Here is a 24,829-nt window from a genome sequence, read left to right on the forward strand (position 1 = left end):
CTCTTCTCCTCCACTATTCTGAGCTTCGAAGAGCTAACTCCAATGTGTTCAGTATATGGAAAAGTGAGGAACTGAACCCCTTCCACCCCTACCTCCCTAGGCAACCTGTAGAGCTCTTGAGCCCTAATACCAGTGTCTGGGAGGCGCGTAAACGCTCCCATTGTTATCCTTCCACTGCAGAAAATGCCCGGTTTATTCTGGGAGACACTCAGACCCCTCGGGACAAGGGTGGCTAGAGAGAGGTCCAAGCTGCCCTGGGTGGGTGGGGAGTCAAGGCAGGCCAAAGCTTCAGATTTAGACAGTAACCACCAAATCCGACCTGGGCTGCAGGTCCAAGGCCTTTTCCTCTTTCCTGCATGCTCCGCTCTGCCGCTGGCCCATCTTCCAATGTAACCCCTACAACCACCAAAGCAAAAAGGCCTGTCCCAACTCCATCCTCACGGCGCCATCCCCAACCCTCTGAGGATCCCGCTTCATGTCTCCTCTATTTTACAAAGCAGCCCTCCTTACAGCCCTCACGAAAAGTTCTGCAGTGGGGTCCCCCAGCGCGGGGCCCTTCCCCAGACCCTTAAAGAGAACGTTCGTTTGGTGGGCCATACCCAGGCAGCGCGGGCCCTGCCCTGGCCTGGTTCTACTTGTGTTCTGAAGTCCCTGACCACCGCCTTGAGTCCAGCCCTCGTCCAGGGGGCGGCGGTGCAGGGGAGACCGCGCGGCCTGGCCTGAAGTGCGGCCGCTCCCATCCCTTCCCCGGGCCTGGGGTGGGTCCCCCGCCGACAAACTCAGGAGGGGCCGCGCCCCTGTCCCCTACGCGCTCACAAACGCCTTGGTCGCCCGAACCTTCGGCCCCGCAGCGTTCGGCTGCAGGACCGCGACACTGCAGGGCCCCAGCTCTGCGCGCTGCGCTCCGGCCCGTCGGCGCGGGAGGACGCGCGGCCGCGCCTGCCTCGGTGGCCGCGCGGGGTAGGTAGTTGCGGGGACCGGAAGGATGGCGAGGAAGTCGGAGAGGGTTTCCTGAGATGAGAGATTACTTCCGTCCGGGCTGCGGCCTCTCTCTGGAGCCGGCTCGCCGGGGCTCGGGGAGCGGGGTGCGCGTGGCTCCGGGCCGCGCCTTGCCACCTGCAGCGCCCGGGTGGGCCGCGGGGGCCTCGGCGGGACGCGCTCGGCCCTGTCGCAGGAGCTAACGTGGGGGATCCTTGTAGGTGGGAGCATTTCAGAGCGCCCAAGCCATGGTGGCCAAACAGCGGATCCGGATGGCTAACGAGAAGCACAGCAAAAACATCACCCAAAGGGGGAACGTAGCCAAAACCCTGGTAAGGCGGGGTCGGCGCCCGCCGGGCCGAGCCGGGCAGCCGGGCGGGGTGGGGGCGGGGCCGGGCGGGTAGCGGCGCAGGGTCCGGCCTCTCTGCTCCCGGCCCGCCCCTTCTGCGGGGTCCTGCAGAGTGTGGGCTGAGAGCTGGGCTCAGGGCGGCGCGGTCCGCTTGGCGTCCTCGTGGGCGGAGAGGGCCCTGGTTGGTCGTGGCCCCTCTGGGAGTGGCCGCTTGGCTACCAGGGAGGTGCAGAGGAGCCCTCCTCCCCGCCAGGAGACAGCTGAGCCTTGTCCCAGGGAAAGATGGAAAGCCTCATCCTTAGGGGCCACTTAAGTCAACTGCGTGACACAGAGCCTGGAACCTAGTATGTTCTCGACCGTTTGTTGAATGACTGAATGAATGAATCAATGGTTAAATGGAGGCCACTTTTCATCTCCTCCTCCCAGACTCCACTCCTGCTTTCCCTCCCCAACAGACTTGCACCAGGATCAGGTTTCTTTCCAGACCCTTTGTTAGGGTTTCCACGGAGATGTTGAAAGGGCACAAAATGGGGAGTGAGATTTGGACCCATATTCTCTCCAGCCTCCTTTTTCTCTTTTACCTGTCTTCCAGTGAAACCTCCCTCAGCCCCTAGGCTAAAGTCTAAGGGCAGCATTACTATTCCTTCCACTCGGTGAATTCAGACTCATTCTGATGGTATAACTTTAGAGACCAGTTTATTGTCAGGCGTTCGGTGTCCCTAGAACTGTAAATTGAAGGTTTGTAACTGGACTTTTAAGTAAAACCTGTGCGTTACACTCAGGAGTTTCTTTTAGCAAAGCAGATTATCTTCAACAGAAAATGCAAGGCCTGTGACTTTGGACATTCAGAGGCATGAGTCGCATGGGTAATTTGGCGAAGTTGGTCTCCAAGTATATGAGCAAAGGCGCCTGGGATCTGTTACCCCATACAGTTAAGTGGAAATCCAGCTGAAGCTTGGAGTTTGGCTGGGAAAGCTTGCAGATTTGATGAATCAATTCCTTTTAGCCGAAGAAACTATACTGGTTTGATTAACTAAGCAAAAAGCTAGATCTGTAATCACCACACCAGAATTCTTGCAAAACCAAGCAGTATTATGGTAGAGAAACTCTAGGATCAAACTCAACTCTACTTAGAGCTTTATACACAACTCTAGACCTAAGTAATCCTTAAAATTCTCTCATTTAGGAATTAGATCACTTAGTTGTGATTAGGGCAGCAAATGTCAAGATGCCATCAAATTGGAACCATTTTGTTACATTGATTTATGTTTTCCCTATTTTTACTGAGGAAAAAAAATGGCTGCCCAGGTTGACATTGAGAAGCAACTTATAATTGATGTTAAGGCATGCAGGGTTTTATATCCCTAAGAGATCAATTCTTCCTTCTCAAGGGATCAGACCTGCTAACTGACACGGTGAAAAATAACTAGTCACGTGGCTCTTTTTCATGAACTAAAAAAACAGAGTTCAGTTGTCAGATCTCAGTTGACAGCTTATCTGATTACAAAAATAAGAAGAAAACAAGAACTAATTTCTAAGGCTGTTTTATCCATTAGGTTCTGTAGACTCAGTGTCTGCCACCTCAAGTTCTTCCAAAATACTAGAAAACGTTTGGGACCCAAACAAAAATTATTGGCTCCAAAATAAAAGAAGAAAATGGAAAAATTGGGAAAACACTGTTTAAATACCTGGAAAAGGTATTTAATGCCAGTCACCTGCCATTCAACTCAATGTTCAGAGCTACATTTAAATTATATTTAATGTTCAGTGTGAGTTCATTTTAATATGCTCTAATATGTCATGGGATGGCCGCCAAGAAACTCTCATAGTGCCTTGCACCTATAAGAGTTTTTAAATGACCTGGCTAAATTTGTAATGAAAGGTTTCCAGACCAAGTCGCAATCAATGTTTGCTTTGCATTGGTTGGGGGAATTTTGGTTAACTTTATTGTAAATAGATTATTATCCAATAGAAAAATGAAATTTTCTTTCAAAGAGAAACTTGATAAATCCTAAATCTCATTTTCTTAATTACAAGTCAAATATGATTATACTTTGTTAAAAGTAACTTGCAAAAGATCACTATTCAGGATGAAATTCATTAAACGGGAACATATGTATAGATTCCAACTGAAAATTCAGACTAATTATTCAGAAATAAACTTCTTTAATTGTATGCAGATGATTCAGTATTTTATTATTAGCTAATAGCTTATGGATAAATTAATATTATTCTCCCAGATAGCAGACTAATCCAAGAAACAAGGCCGGGCACGATGGCTCATGCCTGTAATCCCAGCACTTTGGGAGGCCGAGGCGGACGGATCACCTGAGGTCAGGAGTCCAAAACCAGCCTGGCCAACATGGTGCAACCCCGTCCCTACTAAAAATACAAAAATTAGCCAGGCATGGTAGCAGGTGCCTGTAATCCCAGCTACTCGGGAGGCTGAGGCATGAGAGTCGCTTGAACCCGGGAGGCAGAGGTTGCAGTTAGCCGAGATCGTGCCACCGTACTCCAGCCTGGGTGACAGGGCAAGACTCCGTCAAAAAAAAAAAAGAAAGAAAGAAAAACAGAGAATTGGAATAATCATTTTGTGATTATACAGTAGTAACTTCTCCAGAATGAAGGGAGAATTTAAATTTCAGAGTTCTGAGTTACTCTACTGGTATCTTAATCACAGGGAAAGCCATTCCCTGACATTTTTGGAGCCTCAAGAAGTAGCAAACTCATGTTTGGAATAAACCATGTCATTTGCAGAACTGCTACTAGTTTTCCCCACCTTTTCCAGCCATAGAGTCAGGTTTATGTGAATTGTCCCAATGGGATTGTGCTGGGCACCCCTTCTAAAAAGCGGTCACCCAAAGCTGTCAAAAAAAGATATATAGGTACTCTGATCAGCCAAAGTCCCCAAATAATGTTGATTCCCTGGAGAATGTCATCCAAAAGGTTTTTGTGTTATATGCTCCAAGCTCTACATGCTGATCATCTGTTTTTTCTGCATATGAAAAATAAAGGACTCTGTTTGGTATCTGTCCTGGGCAAATAATTCATTACAGGCTCCTGAATTCACTTACTAGCTTTACTGGAAATAGAGATAAAATGAATCTTTTTATATAGCATTAGTGGCACAACAGCAACAGAACAGGTTTCTGGACAACTGTGACAAGTTCCTGGGTAGGTGGTGGAAGAGGGTGGGAAGGGCGAATGTCACACTTTGTTCAGGTAGCTTTATGAATGTTGTTTACCGGATCTGATCTTGGCCTGGCCTTAAGGGCCAAAAAATGGCACAGTTACCTTACGCAATTATTTAAGACTGATTTTGTCCTCATCTGATTAAGAGCAGCCACTGATTCCTTTGCAGTGTGACTTGCCGGCATGTGAGTGGTGGTAGATACAGGCTTAGTCAAGAACAGAGAAGTGAATGTCTTAATCCTTAGTCACAGTCTACCTGCAGTTGACACTTTAATCCATATTTCTTGTGTAGGAGAGATACAGGGATAATCCTACACCAATTAGGAAGTATTACTAAAAAGACAATATCCTTCCTAGAACCTGCGTTTACTCTGCCTAACCTAAGAAATCTTATTTAATGAAACTTGTACGTTTATTTGTTTTTCAATGAACGTTTATTATCCCCTATGTTTAACTTCTGTGCCAGGCATTTCTATACATTACTACATGAACAAGACATAGTCCCTGCCCTTGTGGGGTCTACAGTCTCATAGAGAGACAGATATTAAACACACTATCACAGGAATAAATACAGACCTACAAACTGTGGCACATGTTATCAAGAAAAAGTATATGGCCATACAAGTGACAAGTAGACCCAAGTGAGGCAAAATAGAAGGGCTCTTTGGTAAGCTGAAAACTAAAGAACTGTTGCCTTTATCTATGATAAAATAAATTCCTTTTTTAGATGAGAAGCCAGTTTATATTTACATTAGCCTAGAACTTAATTTTATATCTAAATACAACACATCATAGATTTTGCAGTTTTACTATATGATAAATTTTCTAGGAAAGCAACTGCAGTGAAAATCAGAGGAAGATTATCCTTTTTTAAAGAAATTTTTGCCGGGCGCGGTGGCTCAAGCCTGTAATCCCAGCACTTTGGGAGGCCGAGGCGGGTGGATCACAAGGTCAGGAGATCGAGACCACAGTGAAACCCCGTCTCTACTAAAAATACAAAAAAATTAGCCGGGCGCGGTGGCGGGCGCCTGTAGTCCCAGCTACTCAGGAGGCTGAGGCAGGAGAATGGCGTGAACCCAGGAGGCGGAGCTTGCAGTGAGCCGAGATCGCGCCACTGCACTCCAGCCTGGGCAACAGCGTGAGACTCCGTCTCAAAAAAAAAAAAAAAAAAAAAAAAAGAAATTTTTGTTGGAAACATTACTAAAATTTGTTCAACATTTCAAAAACTTACATCCTTGATGATAGCACCACTCATTTTTTTTTGAAACACTATTACATACCTTCAGTCTGAATGTCAAGCTGTCATATTTGTATGGATATGAACATACGTTTTAGCCCGTATTTTACAATGTTGAATATAATGTTTAAATGTCAACAACATTTAATTGAAATCTGGAATTGGGTTTTATGATATCAACCACAAATCAATACTTGTGAACATTCCACTCTACCAACACGTTTTTCTTTGTGTGTTTTGCATGTGAATTATTTAATGTGTATTGAATGCAGCCTATTTTTCAAGCTAATCAGAAAATAATTAGTGAGTTATTTGGGTTGTTTTTTTTTTTTTTTCCAGTCTCCTATTCTGAGAAGTTTACTTCTTTTCTGATGCATCTGTCAGAAAATATTTGTTGTTCTGATTGATTTGGGTTTAAGGACCAAGCCCCACCTGCACATAGACCTGGAGGTGTTTTGTCTGTGCTTTTGGTTTGAAAAAAGCAGGAGGTCTGTAGGGCTTCATTCATGCAGTTTGGACAGTCAGCTTCTGCTTCCCAGAGAATTCAGAGACCTATCCCAATTTCTAGCTTTATTAAGGCTTAGGAGTTTTATTACAAAATACTGCTTCACTCATAACCATTTACGATTGCTGTGGTGCTTCTATTGTTCCAAGGATTTCCACTGTACTGACTTCCTAATTTGGGGGTATGTAAAAGGTTTTGAGAAAATGTCTGTGATCTCTGATCCTGCTTGGAATTCACAGATGCAGAACCTAAATATCGAATCTGTTCATGGAAAACACCCAGTCTTTGTAATGAGGCAGACCTAAATTTGAATCCCAGCTCTTGCTCAAGTTAACAAACTTTGAACCTCAGTTTCTCAACTCCGAAATGGAAATAATAATACTTGCCAGAAATAATGAATACAGACTGCCTAGTATAGTGCCTGGCACGGAGCATACCTTCAGCAGATGCAAAATTATTATTAATATCATTTTGGTTCCTAAATCACCATATTGGTTTATGTATTCATACCATATCTGTCCCCAGTTACAGTTCACTGAGTTACAGGGATGTTAATAAGGTTATTGATGAATTTTTGCAAACCTATCTCAATCCTTTTAATGGAATTCATCCATCTATATCTGTCCACTGAGGGATTGAAATCAAGTCTGTCTCATTCACAGTAGAATCCCTAGCACCTAGCACAATGCCTAGTGATACTCAAATAGTTTCTTGAGTCAATGAACCTAATCTTACTTTTTCCCATTCCCTTTTAGAGGCCGCAAGAGGAGAAATATCCTGTGGGACCATGGCTGTTGGCACTGTTTGTTTTTGTTGTCTGTGGCTCAGGTATGGGAGTTTCACTGAACTTATATCCCATGTTCTCCGCTGGACTTTGAAAAACGTGTTTTCTTCACAAAGCAAATAGATGAAAAACATGTTGGTCTGGGATTCAAGTTTACCACTGCCTTAAACCTTAATCTTAATGGGTTTTGATTTAGTTTCTATTCCAAATATAGGTAGAGACAGAATTGATACACTATCAAATCCCAATCATAAAATGATTACACTGAGTAAAGTGGCTGTATACACTGTAGAGTTCAGTAAGTCTTTTTGTGCAGACATAGCTTTAAAAGGGCGTTGGAACAGAAGGTGAAACACCTGTCTGCCTGTGATAAATCCACATTCCAGAGAAAGGGAGAGGCCTTATGCCTTATGAGAAAGTTCTCCAGAACTCCTAGATACAACTGAGCCTTTGACCCAAGACTTAAGGTGTGGGTCACCTGATACTGTAAGGTGGCAAGTTGAGAGCTTTACTTACACACATGCAGATACACACGCACACACACAAATGCAGGGAAGATGAGCAGAAGCATTGTACCATTGTTTCTAGTTACATGCTGAACTAGCCTTGACATGGTTCCTGATCCCCATATGTTGGGTCTCAGAAGTCCTTGTGAGTGGAGGTCACTTCTTCTAACCACATAGCATATGCCTTTAGGGATTCCCACCCTCCATCAGCTCACTGTTACTGAGGGCAGGAAGGCAGGAGGTCCACATCTTCCTGCTAAGGCTTAGGCCTCCCAGCAAGACAGCGTCTGCCCCAGTGACAGGAGAAGCCCATGACTAAAGATGAATCATGCATTCAAACCTAAAATCATGAAAATTTAAAAAAAAATTTAAGATGGATCAGTTCCTTTTATCTTCAAGAGACCACTCTTCCAAAGAAGCAGAAACTCTTAGGAGGAAGGAAGGATCCAAAGTACTTGGCATTATTGTTGCTTGTGGCTCAAATATTTTAAAGATGATTTGTCATTCCAAGATGAGAAAATCTTCCAAAGAAACACAGTTCTACTCTATTCCCAAAGAAATATCCTTAAGGACGTCTTTTAAACAGCTGTTTACCCAATCCCTGTTTGGATACTTCTGAGGATGGGGTGCTCACTTCTTCAAGAGCCCATTCCATTTCTGCACAGCTGGAATTCTATTAGAAATGTCTCTCTTGTTTTAAATTACACGATGCTTCTTCTCAGTTGTTCAGATTTGAATTCCTAGGATAACACAGAATAGACTCGTTCTTCTCTAAGCACCTTGAATCATCAGATATGTTAAAGATGACTGCCTGGTGGCTCCTTTTGCAAACTAAGCTTCCCTAATTCTCTCAACCTTGCCTCATAAGATGTGGTTTCTAGACTCCTCTTCTGGATCTGCTCAATGACTTTCTTAAAGTATAGCATTTGGCAGCGCATGCCTGTAATCCCAGCTACTTGGGAGGCAGAGGTTGCCATGAACCACGGATCACGCCACAGGCACGGTGGCTCACACCTGTAATCCCAGCACTTTGGGAGGCCGAGGCGGGGAGGATCACGAGGTCTGGAGTTCGAGACCATCCTGGCCAACATGGTGAAACCTTGTCTCTATAAAAATACAAAAAAAATGAGCTGGGTGTGGTGGCACGCACTTGTAGTCGCGGCTACTCAGGAGGCTGAGGCAGGAGAATCGCTTGAACCACTGAGGCGGAGCTTGCAGTGAGCCGAGATGGCACCACCGCACTCCTTCCTGGGCGATCGAGCGAGACTTTGTCTCAATTAAAGAAAAAAAAAGTATAGCATGTACAGTTGCAGAAGGCGGTCTAGAAGCAGCGCGACCACCACAGAAGCAGTAGGATTGTCACTGCTCTTGCTTTTGCTCACCACTCTGCCTCTATTAATGTGACCCAGCCTTGCAGTTACTTTTTAACAGTTGCAGCACATCCTTGACTCACTTCTAGCTGACGGCCAGCCAAGTGCCACCCAGCTCTTCCTTACATAAACTTCCTGCAACCCTGGAGACACGTCTACATACCCCTTTATCCCAGAGTCTCTCCTGCCTCCATCACATGTGATTTTATTTTACTCGTAGCCCTCATTGGCAGTTGCAGCTATTTAGTTTACTTGCTTAGGTTCACTTCCCTCCAGTAGGATATAAGCTCAGGGGAGGCAGTGTTTACTTTTCATTTAATTAGTTTAGTATTTAGCATATAGCACTCAGGATGGATGGATGGATGGATGGATGGATGGATGGATGGATGGATGGATGGATGGATGGATAAGCCAGATGTTCCTCATACTGCAGATATCTAGTTGACCTTTTTGGAGACCTAATATAAAACTCTATTACTTTTTTTTATTCTCAAAGAAGAATGATTACTTCTATTAAAATTTCATTGTTGGTTATCATTTATCTTTTAATGCCATGTCCATAAAGTTCAGAAACATAGATGAACATGTATAATAAATGAATTATTACATTATAATATATAATATGGTCAGTGACATTACATGAGATATTCATGTATTGTCCTTCATTAGTAATGCATAAGTCCAAGCACCGTGCAAAATTGCAGTGAGTATGGTACATTAATGCAGTATTTCCATCAATACCTACATATTCATCTGTGATGCATTGCCTCAGATGATCTGTCTCTGGTATTCAACTAAGAACAAAATAAAAACAAAGCTATGCCTTTATCATACCACAGGAAAATCAAGATAATAAACCTGTACAAAAAAGTTAGCTATGTTTTCAGGCTGTATGACCAGTCTGTAGATTATCAGACCTTGAACTTTGAGCCTCTCATCTACTTACCCTTTTCTCCCAACGTTATGGTCTCTGAAAGTATATTATTCTTCCAAGTCACTGATAAAAGTCTAGACTTGGAGAAACACACAGAACACAATTAGAGATAACCGCTTTCAGGTTGACTTTGAGCCTCTAAGCAAAACTCATGCAAGCAATCATCATGTCTTGAGGGTCCCCCTCTGTGCCCGGCACCGTGCTGGGCTTTGGAAATACAATCCCGTTTGGGTGCTTGCAGGCATTGGGAGAGGCAGATAAGGAAACTGTCAGTTGCAGCCCAGGGAAAGCACACTGCGATAGTGACAGCCGAGTTTACAGGGTGCTTGGCCAGCGTGGATAAGGAACTTCTAAATCGTACTCAGCAGAAGAGAAAGTTTCCAAGGGGAGGTGCTGTTTGAGCGGAGTCTTGAAGAACAGACAGCCAGCCAAAGGGTGTGAGGAAGGTGACTCTGCATGGGAACACTATGTGGCGGTGGCATGGTGGCTTCAGAGAATGTGCTGGGCTCAAGACTATAAGGTGCTCAGAATGGCCGAAGCCTACTCTCAGGCATCCCTGAGCCCAGTGACCATGCCACCTGTGTTGTCAAGGGTCTAAGTAGATAAAGATGTATATCGGCTTCAAGATACACTGTAGCCTTCTCCAGTCTGCCCCCTTAGGCAGCCTATAAGCGAGAAAGCCAGTCAAGTCACTGGCCTGGCTTATTCCTCTCAAACCCATGCCAACTCTCAAAACCCATCTCTTCCTTTTTGAAGGGCTTAAAAAACTATTATATGGCCTAAACTTTTGCCTGGCTTACCAGCCCATACAGGAGGACCTGTATCTTTCCCTCTTGGGTAAATTGGGACATTTGCTAACAAGCATCTTTTGGAACTCTCCTGGTCTCCAGCGGTTTCCCAGGGATTAAGTATGTTAGCTCTGCCTCTCTGGAGGTTTGTGCAGGGCCATGGGATGTGAGCCTGCAGGGCCTGGAGATTTGGATGAAAGAGCCCGAGAGGACCCACTCTTATTGCCATACCACAGCCCCTGCCCTTAGTGCCTAGGGCTCTTTTTGTTTTGTTTTGTTTTGTTTGTTTTTTTGAGACAGAGTCTCGCTCTCACCAGGCTGGAGTGCAGTGGCACAATATTGGCCCACTGCCACCTCCACCTCCCAGGTTCAAGCGATTCTCCTGCCTCAGCCTCCTGAGTAGCTGGAACTACAGGCGCCCGCCACCATGCCCAGCTAATTTTTTTTTTTTTTTTTTTTTCAGTAGGGACGGGGTTTCACCATGTTGGCCAGGATGGTCTTGATCTCTTGAGCTCATGATCCGCCCGCCTAGGCCTCCCAGAGTGCTAGGATTACAGGCGTGAACCACTGCGCCCAGCCGCCCAGGGCTCTTTCAGTGATGCTGATTTAAAGCTTTCTGGTTATAAAGCCATTTTGCTTTTATGGAGAGGTTAGACATGAAACGAGACTTGAGCCATCTTACTTTCTCTGTCTTCTGTTAACATGCTATCATGATCCCTAAGCAATGGGCCTCATGCCTTTTTTAATCATAACTAAAAATAATTACCACCACCGTTTTTTTTTTTCTTGCCAACTTTAGCAATTTTTTTGTAAGCCTCAGCTCAAGTCGGGCACAGTTCTCACAGAAATGTGTCACTCTTCTCAGCTTGTCCTTGGTACCGTGCCCTTCCTTCTATCTTTGTACACGTCCTTTTCTAAACAGAAAATGTCATGAGAAACACAATAGCTCCTTTAGATCCGTCCCTGTTGCCACTTCTCGGGGATTAGTCACGATTCATTTCATCTTGCAGAGCCGACTATTCCCTCTTGAGTTTCTCCCGTTTTAGGGTCACAGGCCGTAAGTGCCTACCCATCTTTTCTCTACATTTAAAAGAATGTACGGTCCTCAAGTCTAGCCCATTTGTCAGCTGCTTTGTTTTAGGTAATGAGCTTTCTGGTAGGTGCTAGGATAGTTGAAGCCCTCATCAGTGGTCTGTCTCACCTCTGTTCCAGCTTTGTAATCTGAAATAGGAAAATTCCCTACATCTCACGTCTGCCTAGCTGTTTGCAGTATGCACACCTGCACCCGCACACCTGCCCTGGCCTGCAACAGTCAGGCCAAATGCACTGGAGTGTCTTGTAGGATCTCCACATCTTTGCAGACAGATAGGCCCTTTTCCTATTCCTTTCTATTAGCTCTCCTTTGAACAAGATACACCCCTATGCCAGGCTCAAGTTCCATTTCACCAAGTTCCAGTGGGACCTTGGAGGTCATATGGCCTTTCTTTGAGTTCATGTGGTTGGTTACTCTTATTTTGTGTGTTTTTATGCAGATGCTAAGGAAAAAGGCGAAATCTTCTAGTATTAATAAAGGCGTTGATCATTGATGTGAGTCTCTTGAAAGTCTCACTTGCTTTCATTACCTTACTCTATTAACCCACTTTTCTCATTGATGATTGGTTGGGCGAAGTGCTCTTTTTAGAAATAGTGCCAGTGTACCTAGGGTAAATAAATATTCAGGTCAGGCAGACAGTAACAAATGCACATTTTATCTGTTTTTCTGGCTGTCTTCTGGGAAAGAGTTAGGACTAGTAAGAAGCTGGCATTTAAGTATGTGCTCACTTATTGGTCAGCCTTTCTACGTTTTATGTGGAAAAACAGCTTAACAAGCCTGTAAAAAGTCTACAGGACCCCTTTCTTATAGAGAGTCGGGGGTCTCTGCGATCACTTGCCTCCTGTTTCTCAGCTTCTCTCCTGTGGCTTCCTCCTCCTCTGCATGTGCTTTTCATGCCTGCCATCCTAGTAAGAGCAAGATAATGAAAAGGAAGGAACAAGGACTGGGAGAGTAGTGAGGGGACGCAGTCCAGGCACCCAGAGACCCCTGGCATAAACACACACTCAGGGAATGCCACCCCTCATTGCAAAGCCAGATGGGAGCAACAGACCTCCCGGGGCCGCCCCACGCCCCCACCCAGATCCGAGCGCAGCCCAGCCCTGTTCTGTCTTAGGCACTTGGTGGCAACCTCTAATACATTGCCCTGGTGAGAGGGAGTTTGGGGAGGTTATCTAAATACACCCTCTTCAGAATAAGCAAATTTCTACTTTCCATGATTGCAAAAGTTCTCTTAGGCAAGGGACTGCTTTGAAAACTGACCAGTTGGCACTCATAGAATAGGAGGCCTCTGAAGGGAGGATAGTTTCAGGATCTGCCAGATGTCAGCTCCGAGCCTAGATTCACTTTTGTCAGCTGAATGACCTTGGACAAGGTGTTTACTCTTGGTATTGATTCCCTTATCAAGAAAATGGGGATAATGAGCAGCCCTCCCAAGGTGTCCTGGCGTTGAGTGGCTCTGGGGATCTAAGTGCAGGCCCATAGCAAGCTCAAAGCCTGCAGCTACAGTCACCACCACCTCTGTCCCTGTAGCCCTCATGGGAAACAGTGGTACCACGGGACTATCGGTTGTGCTGTGGGGTGCTTCAACTTGCACACACCTGTCATCCTTCCAGGCTGTACATTCAGTTGCAGACTCGACCTCTCACATGGGTCTCAGTCTCTCAGCAAGCCATGGGCCCTGCCTCTTCACCCCACAGATGAGTGGAAGCAATGTGAGTGATAACACTTTGGGTGCATGAGACTGTTTTCCCACATGATAAAGCGTCAAGTCTTCCCCACAGAGGGAGAAGGGACACCAACATGCAGATCACAATCAATGAAAAGCAGTTTGTCCTTTAACTTGAATATCAGGGAAAAAAAAACGTGAGTTTCATTTCCTTAAAGCAACCCCAATCCACCACTCTTTTGCTGTAAAAGTTATCTTTATGAGATACAAAAGCTTTGGGAATAGTATATTCTTCTGAGACATGGTATTATCCAATTAGAACATCTCAGGGCTATATCTCGTTTCATTTTGTTTAATTTGATAACCAGTTTTTTTTTTCTTTTTTGAGACAGAGTCTCACTGTTGCCCAGGTGGAGTGCATTGGCACCATCTTAGCTCAATGCAACCTCTGCCTCCTGGGTTCAAGTGATTCTCCTGCCTCAGTCTCCCAAGTAGCTGGGATTACAGGCATGCGCCACCATGCCCAGCTAATTTTTGTGTTTTTAGTAGAGACGGGGTTTCACCCTGTTGTTGAGGCTGGTCTCAAACTCCTGGCCTCAAGTGATCCACCCTCCTCGGCCTCCCAAAGTGCTGGGATTACAGGTGTGAGCCACCACACCCAGACAGTTTTATTAATATATAGATTATGTAAGAAATCAAAAACCTATTTCTTAATCAATACCTGTTATGAGTCTGCTGAGATTATTAACCCAAACAGGCCATAAACTTCTTGTCAAACCTTAGCCTGGGATTTTGTTTTGCTTGAGCCTGTTTAACTGGCTGGATTTGTCTCCACTTGATCTGCTAGGACCCGGATCAACATCAAAGGCCAAGGGATTTCAGTGCCCTCATAAGAGACTTTGTGCTTTTTTTCTCTCCCCCTTTACTAAAAGTATTATCTTCCATTTCTGCAGGCAGTGGGGCCGGTTTCCAGGTAAGCAGCTCATCCTGGCTCTGCCAGTCCCGGGTTTTGAAACCTGCCTCTTTGCAGAGCTGTTTGAGAGCTTCTGAAGAATGCTTGCTTTTATCTCAAGACTCAGAGGCAAGCATTAGCTGGAACGTCTGTCTGAGACTGTTCCCCACAAAGATACTGTCACACAGATAGGTCAACTGCTATCTTCTCAAGGCACTTGCAGACTTGACACGCTTCCCCAGCCCATTCATGGACCTAGTCACTGCTGTTTGTGCTCAGAGCCCTCTCCTCTGGGTGTTTCCTTTCCCTTTTGTCCCCAGCTCTTGCATGAGCCTTACTGAGGACTCTCAGGCTGTACCAATGCTTAGTGGGAAAGTGGGCTGCAGTTAATTGGTAATGTCTGTCCTGAACACGGTATGGCTGACAGCGCCACATTCTCATCTTTGCTATCCTTAGCCTAAATTTTTTATAAGGTTATTGCCACAGTATTCACAAGATAACTGTCTTCGACATTTCCAACTTTCCTCTTTGACCAGAATGCCTCCTGGACTTGGTGAAATGAGGTCTTTTCCTTAATATGCTACCTGTTTGGATAATTTTATTTAGAGTCAGCCTATACATGTTTCTTGTGGTCTTACAGTATCATTTACCCTTTCTGAGTTCTTGGGTGTGATACCCTACGTTGACAGGATGCAGTAATCTGAGATGGCACTCTTTGCAATGCGGTTGTATTTCTCTCTGTCCTGATGCCTCAGTGATAGTTTCAGGCAGCATCAATGGAGTCACCATCTAATTCCCATCATCCTTTGACTCTCAGAGAGAAACTCTTAAATACCAACCATGCCCCAGTTCCCTCCCTCAGACTGTTTCTTCCTCATGTATTCCTAATTTCAATTTTATTTCTCTTTCTCTGGCCAACCCTGATATTCATTTCCTAATTAGAGATTATGAGAATTTTAATGGTGACTAAAGGCTGGCTATTCTTGAAACTGACAAATGTTTATTTCCCATCAAAGGGAAGCCTCTGGGGTAACAGGATTAACTAGTGACTGTTATTTTCTTCACTGTTTCCTATAGTTTCCAAATTTGTCAGTCAGCATATATTACGTTTATAAGCAGGAAAAAAAAATGTGTTTTAAAAAAAATCTAGACTAGTGGTTTTTGGTCTTTTTTTTTTTTTTTTTAAGCTGCAGAACTTTGTTCAAATCTCAGAGAGAAATAAATGAAAGAGCAGCTGTTCTGGTTGAAGTGAAGCCTGTGTATGTTTCTGTTTGCATTTGTGTGTGTGTTTGTATATGTGGGTTTTTTGTGTGTGTTTGTTTCCGTGTGTGTATTTGTGAATGTGTTTGTGTTAGTGTGTTCATGAATGTGTTCATATGTATATGCATGCATATGCATGCTTGCATGTGTGTGTGTGTGTATAGTATACCTCCCTATGTTGCTGGATATTATGACTTTCTCATCCCCAGAAGGGAGCACACATCTGGACTCTCTTTGCCCATCAAATAGGAAATTGTGCCTGGCTCCAGGGCTGGCCTCTGTTATTGCAGTTAATGCCTTTCAACAAAGAGCCTGCGAGGTTTATCAGGCACCATCCGTTGGGAGTCGCTCTGCCGTTTCTGGGCAGGGACATTCCTTTCATCTGTCAGTTAACAGGCGGCACTTTCCCCCTGTATTCTCCAGGGCCTCTGCCTGCTGCGTGGCAGGGGAGGGGAGAGAGAGCATGTCACAGACAGGTCCTTTTTCAGGACAGCCTTTTCAGAACAGATGTGAAGAAGTGATTCTCTGAGATGTCCTTGGCAGGGCCTGAATCCTCCCGTTCTCCCATCCTTGTGTTTTGGATGGTCCAGGTCTCTCCCTGTGTGAATGTGCTGGAGGCCTCTCCATTTCTGGAAGGACCACACCCGAACTTTCCCCAGGACTGGCTGTTCTGTTAAGGATGGTGTGGAAGAAGAAAAGTACAAGTCACAAACATGCCAGGGACATATGAGAGGCCAGAGACATTCTTTTCAGTGCTCTCTCTTCCCACTCCCTGTGTGGCCACCAGTTTTGTGGCAAACTGTCTTTGAGCCCAAAGGTTGAGGAGCCAGAATGGAGCCTTTTGCAACAACTAAGAAACATTTCTCTGTGAACTGTTAGCTGCTCTCTGAAATCTTTTGGGGACACAAAATTTGAGGAAGGTCTGTATTTTGTGGTGTACTGGGTGAAAACCACCACCTTAGCATGTGCACATGCCATAGCGGGGAAGTTAACATGGTTGCTAAGAGCTACAGCTTCAGGGCCAGACTTTGTGGATTTGAAACCACCTACTAGCTATGTAGCCTTGTCTAAGATACTTACACCGAATCTAAGCCTCAGTTCTTCTCTTCTTAAAAGAGAATGGTACTGGTTCCTAACTCCTGGGACCCTCAGGACTATTAATCCTGAGGATTAACTGAGGCAATGCATGTGGAATGTTTAGTAGAGTGAGAGTGTTGGCTTTGTAAGTGTTTGCTGTTCTTGTAATTATGTTTATGGTCTGGCTCACACTGCCTTCCCACCTCTCCATCTCCCTGGGAAGGTCCTCACCAAAGCTCTGAATGCTTAAGAGGGAAGAAATAAAATTTTGCCTATTTTGATAGCTTTGCTTGTTGATGGTGAGAAAATTTGTAGTGGGTGAACATAGCACTGAGATATTGAGGAACCTCCATGAGCCAAGACCAGCGGCCCCCCTGGATAGGTAAAGGATAGGGTTTGTAAATCAGAGTCAGTGGTGTCACCTCTGCAGGGATAGCTAGAACTTCTCTAAGTCTAGAAAGAGTTATTTATAAACTAGCCCATGAGGGTGAGCAAGATCTGTTTGTACAACTGTTTTGGCTACCATTTATTGAGGACTGACTTCTTGTAATGCCAGGCCCTACACATACATCTTCTCCTCTGGTCACACAGTCCCTGCAAAGATGCCATTACACTCATTTTTCCAGATCACGAAACTGCGGCTCATAGAAGAAATTGGCCAATGTCCCATAGCTAAAAAGTGAGAGAGCTAGTCCCCAAATCTAGTTCTTTCAGACTCTAAAACCCATCTGTTTTCCATTACCCTGCATTCCCTCTCTCTTACGGTTTCCCTGAAAGTTCCATGAAGCAAAAGTTTTCCACCAATTTAGGCCTTTAGCATATGACTGTGTATTGAAAAAAGCTCCTGCTAAAACATCCCCTATTTTTCCTGCCAGAAAAAGTGTGTTTTCCAGAGGTTCCTGATGTGCAGCCATCCTGGTTCTTGCTCCCAGATGGAGAAAGACCTGACCCAGCCACAGGCTACCTCTTGGTTGGGCCACCGGTGTCCCCACTCACCCCCCGGACACTTGCTTCAGGACAGACTTGAATTCGCCATATTTGCAGGTCAACCACATAAATTGGCCTTTCCTGGAGACTGCCAGAACTTTCTCAAAACTGTAACATCCAGAGGGAGTCACCCCCACCCAGGACCGGCAAGTGGGATGTTTAAGGAACGGGCCGGCCCTGGACGAAAGACTGAGGCCATTCATCTGCTCTGGAGTTCATCCTCGGGATCTGAGAGGCACAGCCTGGAGAAGACATCTCATCAGCCATCGGCTCCCTTAAGGTGACCTGCGGCCTCCTTTGTGCCCTGGGGGCATTTGGGCTGGTGTAGAGGCTCTCTCTCAGAAGCTCTTTCTGCTATTTTAATGCGGATAGAAAGCTTTACATTCTTTGCTAATAACATCTGGGTTTTAACAGCATCTTGTTGCCCTCGCCTGTCTCTGGCATCTCTCTTTTTTCCCTCTTCTCCATCTCTAGAGAAGCCACCAGAAAATGGCATCTTGCTTTTGACTTTCTTTGTGCTGATTATTTTAGAGAACTTAGTGATCCACTTTGCAATGTCTTGTCTCCTAACATTTCAGCTTGTTTCTTAGAGAACCCATACTTTGCTTTCTACCAGCTCTTTCATCATTTTCATTTTCTTAAATGAAAAATAAGCAAAACGGTATGATTTCTACATTGTCTTCTTCTCCTAAAGGATATTCTTCTTCCGGCCTCTCTTAATCTCTCTTCTCAGCAACTCCCTTGATCTCCTTTAGCATCAATTTATTGTCAATAAAAGTGGCTTTAGGAAGCCTCCTGTTATCTGGCAGGGTTCCAGCTTTCTGACATTTACCTATGGGACCCACTTGTTATGTCATCCCTGTGTCCTTCTGGCACTCCCTCTTAGCTGGGGAGGGTCAGTCCCCAGGGTGAGAGTGGGTTGGGATGGCCCATTCTCAGGCCTTTAGGGGTTTATGGTCTTATACTTCCCCTTCGAAGACTGAGCTTTAGAGACATTTGGATCTAAAGGCAGCCATTTGATGCTGACTCTTTGGGTTTGCAGAGTAGTCATTTGAGGTTTTTAAAATATATTTTCCTCTGTGCTTTTTGCAATCATTCACTTTTCAGTAATTCAATAATATTTACAGAGGACCTACTTTGTGCCATCCCTTGTCCCTGTTATCCTGGAGCTTGTAGTCTAATGGCAAAGAAAGATGAGTTAATCAAGTAATCACACCAAAACACTTTCAATTCAGCCATGAAACTGTACAATTTCAGCCATGAAACTATGTAAAGAAGAGGCACATGGGGCTATGAAATCATATAATGCAAAGGACCTGTGTACTCTCAGGTAAGTGGTTCTCAAAGTGTGGTCCCTGGACCGGCATCTCAACGTCCGCTGTGAACTTGTTAGAAACACAGATTCTCAGTCCCTTAACTCCAGGGCTTGGGGAGAAGGTATCCAGCATTTGCGTTTTAACCTGTCCCCGAGAGACTGTGATGTGTGCTCAAGTCTGAGAACCTCTGCTCCAGGTGATCAAAGAAGGCTTCTCTGAAGACATTAACTTTTGGTTGATGAAGGAAAGTAGGGAATAGGGTAGGGTAGAAGTATTTCAGACAGAAAGAATGGCATGTGTAAAAGCCCTGTGGTCTCACGCCTGTAATCCCAGCACTTTGGGAGGCCGAGGCAGATGGATCACGAGATCAAGAGATCAACAAGATAACAGTTGTGTTTATTTCTTCCTGGCCAACACAGTGAAACCCTGTCTCTACTGAAAATACAAAAAAATTAGCTGGGTGTGCTGGTGCGTGCCTGTAGTCCCAGCTACTCAGGAGGCTGAGGCTGGAGAATCGCTTGAACCCGGAAGGCAGAAGTTGCAGTGAGCCGAGATCGTGCTACTGCACTCTAGGCTGGTGACAGAGCAAGACTCCATCTCCAAAAAAAAAAAAAAAAAAGCCCTGTGGTGAGAACAGGGAGCTTTTGAAAACATGAGGGAGTGCCCCAAGCAAGGAGAAGAGTGATACAAGGTGAGTCTGACAGGTCTGGACAGGGGCCAGGATGTGCAGGTCATGGAGGCCTCATCAGGGACTGGGCAACGGGAAGCTTTTGATGTGCAGTAAACACGGGAGTGACAATATATTATTTGCTTTTATTGAAAGGATAATTCTAGCTACAGTATGGAGAAAGGATGGAAGAAGAACAAGAGTCGAGCACTGGGAGGGCCTCACTGGGGTCTTGGGGAGAATGATGGTAACTTGGACTAGGGTGGCTTCTGAGGAATGGAAAGAAGGGTGCATAATCACAAGATTCCCAGGTGAAATCCACAGGTCTTGGTTATCAATTGGAGGTGTCAGGAAGGACTGTGGTGTTTTGAGTCTACATGCAAGATGGAAGATAATGATGCCAGTTTTAGCAGTGGGAAGAGATCATGACAAGGTCCTGTTGAGTCTGAGGTACCTCTGAGCCACCCAGGTGCAAATATCAAGTAGATAGTGGAAGGTGTGCTGGAGCTCAGAGAAGTTAGGGCTGGAGATACACATTTGTGCATCATCAACAGCTAGGTGGCAATTCAAACTGTGGGCTGGGAGGCATCGCCTAAGGAGGAAGAATGTAATGAGAAGAAAGCTAGTAACGTTCGTTGCAGAATGTCAGCGCCCATGTTTAATGGTCAAGTGGATTGTTTCCTCTAAAATAAGCTTAGAGGAAAGAGCCAAGAGAAGGAGGAAAACTAGAACCTAGAAGACCATGGTTTCACAGAGGCCGAGGGAAGAGAGTTTCCAACAGGAAGTGCCCAGCAGGGGTGAGTAGAGGGTAAGACAAGAGAAGGTGGAAGAACGCCTGTTACACTAAGCGACCCAAAAGTCATTTGTGACTTTAGCAAAAGATGTTCAATGGAGGGAAGAGAGCAGAAGCTAAAATGAGGTGGATTGACACGAGAATAGCAGGTAAGAGAGTGCAGAAAGTGAGCATAGACAGCTCTTTAGAAATGGTTGTGAAGAGGAAGAGAGGGCCCTGTGGATAGGGATGTGGAGTCAGGCACATAGCTTTGGTGTGTTTGATTTTGCAGTGGGAGTGCTCCTAGCATGTTAAAGCCTAAAGACTTCGTTGAAAGGGGGAGGTTGAAAAACGAGAAATGGGATCATCTAAGGTTACCAAGGGCCAGGATCCTTGACACAGGTAGGAGGATGCAGAGGCTTCGTGGGTCTCGTAGCTCCTGCTCTCGCCTGGACTTTTCTGAACCTCTGGGACCTGCCCACGCCCTGATCGCCTGCCCTGGAATGCCTGCTGTCCCTCCCTTTCTTGGCATCTCTCCTCCCCGCTGTCTCGCCTGCCCACAGTTCCTCTCCTGCAGCCTGCTCTGCTGTTTTCTCAGCTTTGTTCACCCACTGTTAAGTTATTAACTTGTCAGGGTCTAGACTCCCCGCTTCCTTTCCCTCTTTTGAACTCACTGCTGGCTCCCTTCCCATTTGCCGCCTCAGAAAGTCAGCATTTGGAAGGCGGAGGTTACTCTGCAGGTCAGTATTGGCAGGTACACAGGATTACAGTTAATATAATTAGTATAAGATGTGTAAGTTTTCTTAAAGACCATGATACAACTGAAAAAGAAATAAACACAACTGTTATCTTGTGGAGGTAAATGGTGAACTTAAAAAATAGACTTTATTCAAAGTAGTGTCTCCAAGAAGGTTCATCTGTGAACATGTTAAGGATCGCTGGACTCTTACACGTTAATTCATGGATTCAATTATGATCAGGAATGATCCTCAGTTTTTAAAGCAAACTCAAAGAACTAGATAAGTTATTTTAACATCAGTATCGCTGTTCTGAGACATACAAACTTTATCTTAGATTTTTTATTATTTTTTTATTTTTATTTTATTTTTATTTTATTTTATTTTTTTGAGATAGTCATGCTCTGTCGCCCAGGCTGGAGTGCAATGGCGCAATCTCGGCTCACTGCAACCTCCCCCTCCCGGGTTCAAGTGATTCTCCTGCCTCCCACGTAGCTGGCACCACCACACCCAGCTAATTTTGTACTTTTAGTAGAGACGGGGTTTCACCGTGTTGGCCAGGATGGTCTCCATCTCTTGACCTCGTGATCTGCCCACCTTGGCCTCCCAAAGTGCTGGGATTACAGGCATGAGCCACCGCACCTGCCCTGTCTTAGATTCTTTAGAGAGATTTGTAACAGTTCCTTAAACAAGAATTGCACGGTTTCTTATTATTACCCAGAACTTTTGAAGTTATGAATTAACTTAATATGGGGGCTATATGGACTGAGACACCGATGGTTTCCTGTTTGTTGACTTACATCCTGCTGATAATTTTTTGTCTAAGGGCAAGAGTAAGTAAGAAGTAATATTTTTGAGCATCTACTTACATCATCCTATTTATTCCTTGCCATCCTTTGAGGTACTTATTATCCACAGTTTTACAGGTAGAGAAAGCAGGCTCAGAACTGTGTAGTAATTTCCCAAAGTTCACAGCTTTGTAGGGTGGCAGATAGTGCTAAGCGCTGGCCTGCATGTGGGACATGGAGAAGCAGCAGTTGTTGAAGTCATGGTAACAGTGATGATAGCAGTAGCTACCAGGCACTGAGTCCTCCATGTGTGAGGACCCTTCCAATACGTCATGTGGTTTAATCCCTATGACAGCCCTGCAGGGGCCATGATCCTCATTTTACAGAACAGGAAGCAGCCTCGAAGAGGTTAATTATTTGTCCAGTCACACAGCTTTTCAGCAAAGAGCTGATATTCAACCCAATTCCATCGGATCCTAACTTTCTGCTCTAAAGTCAACTTGTTGGTCAGGATTAGCAATAGTTCCCTGATCACAAGAACAAAGTCTGAGGCATGGTAGATGTAATTTTTTTTTCTAATGTTGAATATACAGCTGCCTCCTGGCATTCCCATTGAGCCACAATACAGAATGTTTATTTAATTTTTATTCCTTGTGAGCCTTGGTGGGGAGGAAAGGAACATCACATATTTCTGCCAGCTTATAAATTGTTATAGGTACTTTCTCTTCTATCTACCAACTGCCCCTGTTAAGACCTGCCCAAGAACCCAAACTTAGAGCTAAGAAAACATCTGAGCACATCCAGAATTAAATATCACAAGTTGTTGAACCAACAACACCTTCACCATATCTACAGATGAATCCCTGACACTCACATGGAGCTGATTTACTCTGATTTGACTCATAATTCTAACAGTTTCTGTTTTCAGCTTAGTCTATAGCAACAAAATAATAGTAGAGGGCCCACTGCAGATGGGTATAGTAATACCAGAGATGAGAAGAAAGAGACCCAAAAACTGATCAGAAGCAGAAATGAGAGCCCAGAAGTGCAGCTGACCAGAAGCATTTCAGTGTCAGATCAAACGCTGCCTCCTCTGTAGCCAGATCACAGCACATCTCATCAGTTACTGGTTTTCATCATGGTGACACTGAACATTCATGGAAAGTTGGCATTGAAATATGTTGGTATCTATAATTCAGAAAGGTAGTGATGATGGGTGCAGTGGTTTTAGGGGAAAAAAAGCCAAAAAATGCATTCGTGTTTGTCTACCCTTAAAACCCAGCTGTCCAAGAACAATTCCCCAAGGTTCCGTGCATCGTTTCTCTTTGTATCCTCGAAGTGCGGTGTCTGATACATAGAATGTGCTCACTGACGCCAGATGATGAAACGTTGAATGACTTGTTTCCTAGGGTTCTGGATAACTCTGTTTTACCGTGGATCCTGGATGTATTCCAGGATGACTTTATGAAGGCGAGAAGGGGTAAGACCCCTGAGAGCTCAGTGTTTATTCTGTTTTTACACATGGTTAGATGCGATAATACCCACCCTCCTTAAAAAAAAAAAAAATTCAATTTTTTGTTTTGCCAACTTTCCATGAATGTTCAGTGTCACCATGATGAAAACCATGGTAGTTACTCTTATCATTACCGTCATCTTTGTCAGCACTGACCAAGGTTGCTCACTGAGGAAGATGTGAAAAAGAAGTTGGGATCTTCCTCTCCTGGGACACATTTGAAACCCAGTAGCTGGAAGCAGGCCGAAGCTATGTAACCAGCTCTCATCCACATGGGCAGGGGTCCCAGGAGTTCTCTGTGGGCTTACAGGCTACCCAGCCCCTTGACAACCCCAGTTATTAAAGATTGAGCCCTGAATAAATCAGTGCAGCTCTCCATGAGAGACAGCTGCCTTCCAGAGAGTTCCCTGTAGCCGGAAGATACGCACGCATGGAGGGTTCTGGGCAGCCCGAGGCCGGCCCGTGGGCTGCTCAGAGCACCTGGTCTGCCTTCCCAGCACAGGGCTGATTGTTTTACAGGTCACAGCCATTTTGAAAAGGCAGACTCACTGACCTGTTTAATGAGTGCAGTTTCTGCACGAAAGCCCATATCCCTCTCCCAGGCAGCCCCAGAACTTTGCTGGGGAAGGGGGCCAAATCTCCTCTCAATGCCTGAGGGATTTCTGGCCTTAACTGCTGGTGGAATTAGCAGGAGTTATCTATAAATCCCTGAGGCATCCATCAGCCGACTGAGCGAGGCTGCCTTTTTAAAGAAGTTCACTGACCTCTTGTTAACTTAACTCCTTGTTAGGAAATATCTAATCAGCTGTGAACTAACACGTCAGGGCCCGGGGGTCTGCAGAAGCCCGGCTCACTGTGGGCTGGGTTTCCAGCTGTGTGCAGTCTGGTGTCTGAGCTGTTGTGTTTTCCTCTTTCAGCTATCTTTCAGATCATTCAGAGCATAAGGATGGGCATGTGAGAAGGCCAGGGATTTGACACCACCTCCCTCCCACTGGAGAGGGGAGGACCACGGAAGCGGTCAGCCAGTTTCTGCGGGAAGCAACAGGCCACAGGAATAGAAAAAATCGCTCCCCCACTTGTTCCCTGATCACTTCATCGTGGATGTCAGACCAAATTGCCTTCTCACAGGACATCTTGGTGCATCCGTGTTCTCAAGCGGAAAGGACATTTTGCTTTTCTGTTGGCAGGATTAGTAGCCACGCGGGTCGTCCGCAGCAGTGCTGTCTTTTTGGCTTTTCCCTTGGTTTCACTAATGCGTGCATGTGGCCCTCTGAAGGATCACTGGTTTACTTTCTATGGATACAATCTCTCCCCCATTGAGAAGTGGTTTTACAAATAAATGCCTTCGTTCAACCTTA

General features: G+C 45.1%; 1 protein-coding gene across 5 annotated transcripts; it reads left to right on the forward strand.

The window, feature by feature from the left end:
• Window positions 1–894: 894 nt before the first annotated feature.
• SERP2 (stress associated endoplasmic reticulum protein family member 2) lies at window positions 895–24,829 on the forward strand. 5 transcript variants are annotated; one of them, XR_012426922.1, is made up of 6 exons: window positions 895–960; window positions 1,200–1,310; window positions 7,017–7,089; window positions 17,567–17,958; window positions 18,936–19,008; window positions 24,389–24,829. XR_012426922.1 is itself a non-coding variant. In XM_015439238.3 (5 exons), the coding sequence occupies exons 2-5, from the start codon at window positions 1,227–1,229 to the stop codon at window positions 24,444–24,446; spliced, it is 438 nt and encodes a 145-aa protein (XP_015294724.1). In that variant the 5' UTR covers window positions 895–960; window positions 1,200–1,226; the 3' UTR covers window positions 24,447–24,829. The 5 variants fall into 5 exon arrangements, 2 of the variants coding, with proteins under 2 accessions (XP_015294724.1, XP_045233545.1); XR_012426921.1 differs by lacking the exon at window positions 18,936–19,008; XM_015439238.3 differs by lacking the exon at window positions 18,936–19,008 and having other exon boundaries at window positions 17,736–17,958.

This window comes from Macaca fascicularis, chromosome 17, assembly GCF_037993035.2.
Source record: "Macaca fascicularis isolate 582-1 chromosome 17, T2T-MFA8v1.1".
NCBI classification, from domain to species: domain Eukaryota; kingdom Metazoa; phylum Chordata; class Mammalia; order Primates; family Cercopithecidae; genus Macaca; species Macaca fascicularis.